At 38.0% G+C, this 11,340-nt stretch overlaps 1 protein-coding gene across 1 annotated transcript; it reads left to right on the forward strand.

Annotated features, from left to right (window-relative positions):
• Positions 1-1,922: 1,922 nt before the first annotated feature.
• On the forward strand, positions 1,923-10,289 carry LOC146323629 (flavin-containing monooxygenase 5-like). The gene is made up of 10 exons (XM_084722681.1): positions 1,923-2,075; positions 2,598-2,738; positions 4,045-4,233; positions 4,421-4,586; positions 4,847-4,989; positions 5,188-5,384; positions 6,733-6,880; positions 7,304-7,511; positions 8,677-8,749; positions 8,856-10,289. The coding sequence occupies exons 2-10, from the start codon at positions 2,607-2,609 to the stop codon at positions 9,268-9,270; spliced, it is 1,671 nt and encodes a 556-aa protein (XP_084578807.1). The 5' UTR covers positions 1,923-2,075; positions 2,598-2,606; the 3' UTR covers positions 9,271-10,289.
• The last annotated feature ends 1,051 nt before the right edge of the window (positions 10,290-11,340 follow it).

The raw sequence follows: 11,340 nt of genomic DNA on the forward strand, positions 1-11,340 counted from the left end.
ACAGTATTAGATGAGTTGCAGATCTTTCACACTAATGTGAGATATGAGTTTGTTCACTCTTGCATGCTAAGCAATGTTGGTAATGAGACGCAAAGTTTACTTTTCAAACATGAGTTTCCTATAGCAAAGCCAGGTACAACTTCCATGGTGAAGGGGGATGTAGTATATAGTGCCATGCACTTATATTGTTCTGTTGAAGTCAGTGATACAGAGGCGGAGTAATATAACAAGCTCTAGTCCTGTGAACAGTCTGAATGTATGTCCCACGGTGGATATGAAAGTTCAATAAAGTGCTGAGGCATGAAGTTAAAGTAAAACGCCCGACTGTTCATTTACACAGCAAGTCATGTGAATTCACAACATCCCCTACTTAATTGTCTTCGCTGCCAGCAACACTAAAAGTTGTGAACAGTACCCACCCACCACGGTGCAGTTCAGTCTCTCTCACACACCGTCCAGCTGTTCACTGCTCACATTTGAGCCAACGTGCTCCTCTGCCCCATCTCAACACAGGTGAGAGTCATCACTGATTAGATACGTGGGAATCCCTCCCCACACTCACCCATAGCGACCCTCCCCCATTTCCTCACTGCAGTATATTCCAGTCCCCACCACAAATGAAGACCCCCGAGGTCTCTTCAATGATTGTATTAAATATTTTCTTAGTAAATATTTTATCATTACCTGGAGGTCTATACACATTTAGTAGTGTAACTGGTGTATGATCAGTTTTTTCTTTTACTAAAATATATCATCCCCCTCTATCTGTTCTGTTTTGTGGTTGGAATGTTAGAGATTAATATTGCAACCTCTTCCCTTTGTCCATGTTTGAATAATATGTATTCTTAAATCTAAAGAGTTTTAACTTTTCCTGTTATCACAAAGATAAGTCTCCTGTTAATAAATTATTTGTTGTTTTTCTCTTTTCATTTTAGTTATAATTTGTTCCTTTTGATGGGATTTTGCAGTCTGTTAACATTTAAATGAATTGCATTGTACTCCTGATTTGTCATCCTATCCCTTAGGTCTAATATACACATCATGCTCCTCTCTTGATCTGATAATATAGACAAAAAACATCTGTGCAACACAATAAAACATCAGAACAAAAGAGACCTCAAATAGTGAAATATAAAAATAACTTTGGAACGGAGAAGTGAAGGGCCTTTCCAAGTGCACACTGACATCCACATATGAGTTTTATCAGAACCGACGACTAGTGGCTGTTAGTGCAATGTCCATCTCCCAGATTATGCAGTCCTGGGAATATTTTAGTAATACTTCACCCATTTCACCCATTTGCTATGAACAGCTTTTTGTGTAATGTTTTTATTTTCAAGAGTAGAATAAAACCAGTAATAGAGAATAGTAATAATAATAATAATAATAATAATAATAATAATAATTATTATTATTATTATTATTATTATTATTATTATTATTATTATTATAGGGAATTACATCTAACATCTCACTACAGAAATCTGCTATAAAATGGTCGATGAAGTAAATTAACTTAACATAATTGGTCCAGTTAAAACTGTGCTTCTCACTGAACAGAAAGTCAGTCATATTTGAGGATAATGAGGTGGCCAATCAGATTTCGGGGGTGGCCAGCGCAACATCCACCCCCACCCCATCCCATAAACGCCCCTGAGTTGGGGTTTATTTCTGCAGTAATCCCTTGTTCACTGTACATTATCCATTGCTTAATGACTTGCATACATATATAACTGCCTTAGACAGAATTAATGCATGTCTGGTAGCAAGTCTAAGTCTGAGCTATTATGAAATACGGTCAAAAATAAAGTAAGACTGGTGGATTGATTACTGGTTGGCTGACAGTAGGTTCTTTGGTATTTTTTAAATATAACTCTATTAGCCCCTGTCCCACAGTGTGTTCTTTTAGGACACTGGCCTTGTCTGTTTGCTTTTCCACCGGTTAAGTAATTCTGCCGCTGTAATGATTCAAGGGTCAGTTTAGGTCGCTGATAAAACTACAGTCCTCCCTCGATGTCACTCCGCCCACGGTTGAGCTGCAGCACGAACAACTGTCTTAACACGCATCGCAAAAGGTAAGAAATGTCCGAGCAGAAACGTAGACATTGGAATGCATTTAAGTTACATCGTGAAAAACGTTATTGTGCAGCTAAACCGATAAATGCTGGAGTCGGAAGTTGCTGTGAGCACTCGTGCAGAGTCTGAACTAAACAATAAGTTAAGTTTGGTTGAGATGGCAGGTTTGGTTCGTTTCGTCGTTCGACCACATAACAATGTTTAATCTTCTTTAAAACGCGACCAGTAAACACTTATGAACTCGTGTTGAACTTGGTGAAAGCGTCCGTGTGGCACAGAGCCAGAACTGAAGATACGTCCTCACCAACATTTTAAACAAAACTAAACAAGGAAATATGTCTGAGCTCGGATTTTTTTTTGTTATTTGTGGATAAAAGTTTTTCAGACAGAGATAAAGTGTCCAGTTCAACACGTTTACGTGGGGGACTGGGAGGAACCAACTTCCTGTTGTGTTTTGCTCCATGTCTTTTCTTCTTGCTATCAGATAAAGTGTTTCTCAGTCTGTGGTTCCTCCTTCACAGAGCTGGACTATGACTCGTCGTGTGGCCGTGATTGGAGGGGGGAGTTCAGGTCTGGCCTGTATCAAGGTCTGCCTGGATGAGGGGCTGGAGCCTGTCTGCTTTGAAAGCAGCGATGACATTGGTGGTCTGTGGAGGTTTAAGGTGGGTCTCCTGTGATTGAGACAGATATATTGCTCGGCTGATCCTGGCTTATCTCTGCTGTGTCAGCCTGTATGGATGAGGGCCCGACTGATCCCAAATCTGATATCAATATATCAGCCGATATTCTTTATACACAGTATATCATAGAAAACACAGAGTACATACATGCACACATTTTTTGCAATGATCCCACAAATGTTTTTGTGAACTACTTGTGACAAAGATATTTACCAGAGGATATTTTACAGTTTAAGAATTGACTTTTTTAAAACTTTTTTAAGATTTTCAAATGATATCAAAAGGAACTACAACAGAATCTCATTTTACAACCCTGCTATCAATGGTAAATAAATCACATTAAATCCACCAAACAATAAACTTTCTCTATTATTATAATTAGAACTCAGATGGAGCCAGATTTGTGTATATATTAAACCTGAATTAAGAAAATTTATTAAATATACATAGAATGCTGTTCATATATAAACTCTTTATATTTCATTGGCATATTGCCCATTAAAAGACTGCAGGTCATGGACATGTTGCACATGGATATTTACAGTCTGTATGACTTTAACATTTGCACGTTACACGTATATTCACATTGCACATTCACAGTTATTGTGTATTGCATCTGTATTTTATTTTGTCATCTATTTATATTTTATTTCTTACTACATTTCCCCTTCTGTTGATACTTTGTGTGCTGCCGTGTCAGATTGAATCAGATCAGTTAAGGTACATCTTATCTTACCTTTTCTTGCCTTATAAAGCAAACAAAAATACTACTACTAATAATAATCTGTATTATTTTCTAGAAAAAAGTTTTCATGTTGGTGCATATTGGACAACATCGGGCTGATAATATCAGTCGAACATAAATTGGTTGGGTTCTAATAGCATTATCGACATCTATGTTGTCCAAGTATTTTTATAGGCGCATTTTCTGTTTATTTGATCTGTTTTCTTAATTCAAGTTTTATAAATGTATTTCTTTCTATTTGTTTTTTATTTTACAGTTATTTATAATTATTAAAATACCAGTGAATATTTACTGTTTTAGTACCCTGATAACATTTTTTCCTGCCTCCATTCACATATCTTTGTCGCACGTGTTTGATAATCACATTTGAGGGTCACTATAATATCAGCTGATATATCCATATCAGAATTTTTCTATTTCCTAATATTGTTATTACCATCAGCCCCCCAAAAAATGCATCAGTCAGGCCCTGTTCCTTCTACTCACAAATTATATTCAGTATGTTAGGATGAATATATTCTGACTTCCTGGCTGTTGTTGCAGGAGAATCCAGAGCCAGACAGGGCCAGCATCTACCACTCTGTCATCATCAACACCTCTAAGGAGATGATGTGTTTCAGTGATTTCCCCATTCCTGCACACTTCCCCAACTTCATGCACAACTCTCTCATCATGGACTACTTTCGAATGTATGCAGACAACTTCCAGCTCACCAAGCACATACGCTTCAATGTAAGGATGCTTCACAAATGTCCCGGTACATTTCTCTGTACCTGAAGTGATGAAACACTCTCACCTCAGTTTTAAATGTTAAGTGTTGCTTATTACAACACAATAGGTGGTTAAATTTGTAGAAAACACACAGTTTTTGTACTGTTACCAGGAAACTGTTTTCTGTTTCTGCCTTTCTGTTGTTCAGACCAAAGTTTTGCAGATAAAGCAGAGATCAGATTTTTCTCATTCGGGCCAGTGGGATGTTGAGACAGAGAACAAGGCTGGCAAAAAGGAGAAACACATCTTTGATGCTGTGATGATAAGTACTGGACATCACTGCCACCCCAACCTGCCAGTGCATGACTTCCCAGGTAACACTGACAGGCTATAAATATACAGAGTCAACCTTTGACACTGTGTACACAAGCCTGTACTGGTGATCCTGTGCAATATGGTTAATCCTTTATCAAAAGACAGCAGCACCATTCAAAGAGAATAGTATCACTACGTCCACAAACTTGAATTCTCAATGTAGGGCAAAGCTGTAATGTCTATTTCAAACACGTCTTCTTTAAAAAGCAGAGAGGTATTTTGTCCAGCAATCACAAGTCCTTTCCTTCTTTTTTTTTAGGCATTGACACTTTCACGGGAAAGTACTTCCACAGCCGAGACTACAAGACTCCTGAGGAGTGGAGGGATAAAAAGGCTATAGTGATTGGAATAGGAAACTCTGGAGGAGACATAGCAGTGGAACTGAGCAGAGTCACCAAGCAGGTTTTTGAAATAATAAAATTATACATTACTTTTTTATATTAGCCTCCCTGCTGCTCTCTAAATATCAGCACTAGCATCAGCTATTGAAAAAACAATATCAGTTGACCATTTTGATCATAAACATAATGATTACTGTTGATATTAAATAAGGATCTGTCGTACCTGTATAATAACTGGTGGTATGTCTTCTCTTCTCAGCTTTACCTGAGCACTCGTAGGGGAGCCTGGATTCTGAACCGAGTTGGGGACAATGGGGTGCCCCTTGATTTGCTTTTTAACAGGGTGGTGGAAATAATACGGAAGATCCTTCCCTTTGGTGTTTTTTGTAATCTGGGAGAGAGCCAACTCAACCGAAGATTTGACCACGCTCTGTACAATCTTAAGCCAAAGCATAGGTACAGTATTTTTGACTTTTTTTTTTTTCAACATAGCTTGATTAAAAGAGCTTTTTAACAAGAGTGTGCTTTGCTCTGCAAAGGCAGAGGTAGACTCATGGTGAGTTCATGTCATACAAAAGCAGAGGTTTTCAAACTGAGGATGTAGAAGTGGTGAGGGGAAGAGAGGCGAGTCTTTGTGAGGTGAAAGTGACAGATGCATGCTGGTATAGATAAAAACAACAGGAAGAAAGTTACTATACTTTGTCCAGCTGTTGACCTGCAAATCACAGTCAACAGAAGCAATGGCTGTGACACATAACTCACAATTATTGTACCTTAAAACACTTAGTGCCACATATCTATGATTTGCAACAAAAATCATATTCTTTCTGAGTCATAATTCAGATATGATACACATTCTTTAGATTCAGTGTGACTTAGACCAAGAATATCCTCAAGTAAATGCTTAGAAAACAGAAAAAAAGACGCTCCTTATCACTCCATCACATTTTTAAGTTTTCTTCAGTAAAAAAATAATACAATGATTGCTGTGTGTACACCAAATTGCACTTTGCTTCTAGATACTAATTTCTAATGGTGCCAGTTTACCAAAATGTAAAGAAACTTAGCCAAAACAAGACAGTACTCAGGTTGTAGTGAAATGCAGTTCCAAAACTACAAGCACGATTATCCTCCAGATAGAAGTATGGCAAAGAATAATAAGAGGAGGGTCAAAATCCATCTCTGTTGCCTTTTCATGTTCCTGAGGGGCAGTTGCTCATGGGCAGATTGCAGTGAAATTTATTGACCACATTCATACTCACTCTATGATTAATCATCTTTATTTTGGAGTATCAGTGAACTTTTCTGTAGCACCACTGTCAGGTCAAGATGTTAAAGCTATACTGTGTAACATTTCCACATTAAAACGTCTAAAAACACAAGACAGATTTTGTTAAGTTACATCATCCCAAATATTTCCAACAATATTCAAGCCCAGAGAAATTTCTCATTTATTCAAGGTAACAGTGTGTTCCCTGCTAGCTGCTGTAACATTCGGGTAGAAGGAAGTTGGCAAAGATGAATAAAACTTTAATATTACTGCGGTGGTTCTGGTAATATATATAATATATAATACCAGCTGGCATGAAATTTGGTAGCTCTCTACTCATTTTAATGTCCTTGTGACATTTCCTCCAAACAAACTTTATACCATCACAATTTTTATGGCTGTATATATATATGTATATGTATCTGCATGCCATTATTGGTGTTTGTTAGGGTTTTGTCCGGTTTTAATTCAAATGCTAGCAGCATTCATCAAAATTGCAGTAACATAACTAATCAATGTGAATATAAATCTCAGGCTGTTTAGCCAACATCCTACACTGAATGATGAGCTTCCCAACCGCATCCTATCTGGAACAGTTCAGGTGAAACCCAACATCCGCAGATTTCAGGGGTCCAGTGTGGAGTTTGATGACGGCAGCGTAGTGGAGGATGTTGACCTGGTGGTAGGTTATTTTTGTATACACACTAAGAGTGTCTATTCTCCTGTCCTTATACTGTCTTAGACTGTTCTCTACTTGCACAGTGTAGTGTCATCTGTTGTATCTATGTTGTGTTGAAGTGTCTATGCTATAGTAATGTCACCTTCGCCTACAAAGTTATTGATTTTTCATCCTCAAGTGAGTTACTTACTTTTCACAGTTAGCTGGGTACATATTTTTAGCAGTGTTTACCGTTTGTTTCATATATAGTGTTTTGAACATCACCAAGTTTGTAGGTAAAGGTGATGTTACTATAGCAGTGATAGAAATTAGGCCTAAACAGCCATGTTGCTTGCTCATAAAAAGAATATACGCACATCACAGTACATTGTGCAAGTAGAGGGTTATCCAGTATTGTGTCACTGAGATGAGTCCCCTGTCTTGCAGGTGTTTGCCACAGGTTACAAGTTTTCCTTCCCATTCCTGGCCTCACATGTGGTCTCAGTGTCTGAGAACAAAGCATGTCTGTACAAGTACGTGTTTCCTCCTGAGCTGGACCGCCCCACTCTGGCTATCATTGGTCTAGTGCAGCCACTGGGAGCCATTATGCCCATCTCTGAGATGCAGGCTAGATGGGCCACACGTGTCTTTAAAGGTAATACAGATTCTGTTGAAAAATTGAAAAAGCAATCTTTTATTATCACTATGGAAGCCCTGAGAGGCGAGTGAACAATAATCAGTTGTTTCAAGGCTAGTCTATTTTTCTCTCCTGTGTTCATGAAAAAAACTATTTTCCAGGATAATCTTTTCCTTTTTTAGTTCTTTTTTCATCTTTAAAACAGGTTTAATTTTTTATTCAATTTTTTTATCCTGCTGAAAAAAAACGTCATTAGCATCATCAGATGTATTTGTAGTTTAGCTTTTAAAATCATGCTAAAATCACATATCTGATTTCATAAAATCCTGCTGTTGTTTGGTTCATTTTCAAAATACAAATGAACCACACCAGAGTCTGCATGAAAGCAGACTTAAGACCGCCCTTTTCAAGTGGTCTTAGTCCAGTTGTTCGGTCTGCACCAGGGCTTGATGACAGCTTGCACACCAGCCTAAATGAGCCGCACTAATCCAGCAAATGCACCAAGGTTTGTCTTAACCAAACCAAACAGGATAAACAGCACAAAAGCATCACACTATAAATGTAATACATTTATTTCATAAAAATGAATAAATTAAAATTAAAATGTATCCCAAGTTTTTATTCTACAATGTGTAGCTATTATTAAATGTGCAAAGTTATCTTATTCTCTCAGCAAGTGTCAAAATGCCCCACTCATAAAGGATGAAGTGTCCCATGACAATACAGTAAACTAATATGCAGTCAACTTGGTTGTAGCTGTTGGTTAGCCATGAACAGTATGTTAGCCACAGGGTTATCATATATAACATAATAAGCAAATTAATGCAGATTAAAATACATTTTAGCCAAAAATAAGGTATTACAGTAAGATAGCTTGCTAAAACACAATATGTACCTTGTGTTTATGTGGAGAAATGAAAACTCACCAATGAGTTTTTCCAACTCTAGTTTTTTTTAATCTGTTTCACAGATGACAAAAAAGGAATGTAGAAACATTATCCGGCTAAAACTTTTTTCCTCTTAAGTCAACACTGGTCCAGAGGTCCACAGGTTAGAAAATGGATCAGCAGATTGTTTTTCCATTGTGCACCTCTCAGGGCTACTCATTAACTCATTCCTTTTACAGAAGTGTTTCTAGTATAAGGGGGCAAACCACTATGTCACATTATCTCCTGTTAAACAGGCTGCCTCAAGCTTCCCTCTACAGCTGCCATGCTGAAAGATGTCCAGTGCAAGCAGCAGACAATGGCTGACAGGTACTGCACTGCATTTACTCAACTGCGTGGTTACTTTCATGTTTTGGACCTGGAAAGTATTCACTCTTGGTATCCACAACATTTTCAACTGAGGTCTCTTTCTCAGGTATGTCACCAGTCAAAGACACACCATCCAGGTTGACTATGTCAACTACATGGATGAGATTGCAGAGCTGGTGGGGGTTCAACCCAACTTCCTCAAGCTGCTGCTGACAGACCCGAGGCTGGGACTGAATCTGTTATTCGGTCCCTGCACACCGTACCAGTATCGTCTCAGAGGGCCGGGAAAGTGGGCTGGGGCCCGTCAGACCATCCTCACCCAATGGGAGAGAGTGGCTCAACCCATGCAGACCAGACCCTGTGATGAGCCCAAACGCAAGAGATCACTGATGTGGCCTCTGTTTCTGTCAGCTGCTGCTGTGGGCTTGGCTGCCTATGTCAACAAGAACAGCCTTCCAGCTTTCCTGCAAGATCCCACTGAGCTGTTGGACAAGATAAAAGGGTACCTTCCTGCACAGTGATGTGCAGTTTTTACTTGTTCCATTTCAGCTATGATTGCTCTTAACACGGTTATCATACAGTACATGTATGTAATCTTGTCACTGCACTACCCCAACTCCTGAAATGGATAATGTCAATGGTGCTTCCTCCTGGTGGCTTTATAAGCCAACTAGTGAAACAGTACACTAAAAACTGTGATAGCAGTCTGTGATCTCTGGGAAGAACAAGAGATCTGTTGAATAACTATTAATCTACAGATTTTACTCTTCTATTCATACTCACAGTTATATCATACAATCATATATACAGCACAGTCTCTAAATATGTATTGTCCCTGTTTCTTGCTGTCCTGGGATCATATGATATCAAGCATCTCTCTTTAATTTTAAGTTTTATAGTATAACCATGACAACATACCATGCATTGCCTCTACCGTGTAAAGTGCTGAGCTACAAATTATGAAAAACAGGATTAATGTTGCAGATCTTGAGAAAATGTGACTAATGCTTTTATGTTGTTTGTAATTTGTATTGAAAATATATATGTAAGCAAACAAACAGAGATCAGGAAAAGTCATCGCTCATGCTTTTCATATATTTAGTATGGCTTTATTTGCAATACCAAAACATGAACCTAAGCATGGCTGAGAGGTGTGACGCTACATTTCAATTAAAACTTCAATTGATTTGTTTATTTTTACATGTTCTTTGTATGAATAAAATTGTTTCCTTTATTATTAATTCATATACAGTATAAGTATAGTATGCATGGTATTGTTTTCTACAGTGCTTAATAAAAATGGATCACTATGTTAGCGCATTCATTTTTGACACTATTTTTACCAACTAAGGCTTTGCCCTTCGGTACATTCCTGGTCAGAGACTAAAGATGCCTTCAGAGTATCTGAATGTTTTAATGAAATTCACATGTCACATTAAAGTTGGGTTGTCAGGTGTAGAAGAGTTTGTGATAGGGAAACAAACTCAAATGAGGCCAGTGTTTTGAGATTCATGTAATCAATAAAGTCAAGTTAAAGGTTTTTTTTGTCAGTGTTCTTTTTCATTACTGCTAAGATCTCCATCCACAGAATTACATATAAATAAATCATCATGAAAAAGGGCTAGGATTTCACTGTTGACCTGCATGACTTGGTGAGATGTTTTTCTAAAACATAGCCAGTAAATGTTTGGTGAATTGGTCTCTCATCACCACCAAAGCCTCAGCACTGCTCATCCTCACCTTGACTGACCATACAGATCCACAATTGGAGGGATTTTATAAATTAGGGGACACTGGGGACAGTTGCAACACTTTTTGCATTTCTGTCAGTTACTGAGAGCATATCTGGACTAGACCGACCAAATTTTTATTAAACTTACGTCTGTCTGCTAATAACCCATACCATTTAAAGATGATTTACATTTTTTTCATGGACTTAATTATCAATTAAAAATTAAACCTTACCCATCCATGAATTTGAATCCAGTTTTTCCAGACTGTAAAATGACAGATGACAGAGTCATGTGACAAATTAAAACACTTGTTATCAGTTTCCTCAGGGTCCTGCCTCTATTTAAAAGTATTGATCCATAACTGAAAATGTGTTGTGTGACAGTTAAGGACCAAATATGGGCGTGTTAGGCAGCACCGTACCTTGAGGGTCAGGGTCAGGTCGATAGCAGTATTTTATTTTTTTTCTTCTTTGGTGACAGTTGGCCCAACTGGCCTTGTGTAATAGTACAGACATCTGTGCATGCAAACCTTGTGCAATAGGGCAATGTGAAATAGACACCAGTGCTTTATGATACATGAAGTGTGATAAGACTGTCACTTTTACAGTCTTTTATCCTGGTTTCTTGAGCAACGTCTCATAATCATTGTTGTTTGTGTGTCTTTGTCAATTATAGTACAGTTTTTGTTATTACTAATATTCTGTCGTTGTTAATACTCAGACCAGCCTGTCTGGTACCAACAACCATGTCATGTAAATCACCTTTCTTCTCTGCTCTGTTGCTCGATTTGAACTTCAGCAGGTCGTCTTGACCATGTCTACATTCCCAAATGCATTGAGTTTACTGCCCTGTCATTGA

Source organism: Lutjanus erythropterus, chromosome 7, assembly GCF_056507025.1.
Source record: "Lutjanus erythropterus isolate fLutEry1 chromosome 7, fLutEry1.hap2, whole genome shotgun sequence".
Taxonomy (NCBI): domain Eukaryota; kingdom Metazoa; phylum Chordata; class Actinopteri; order Lutjaniformes; family Lutjanidae; genus Lutjanus; species Lutjanus erythropterus.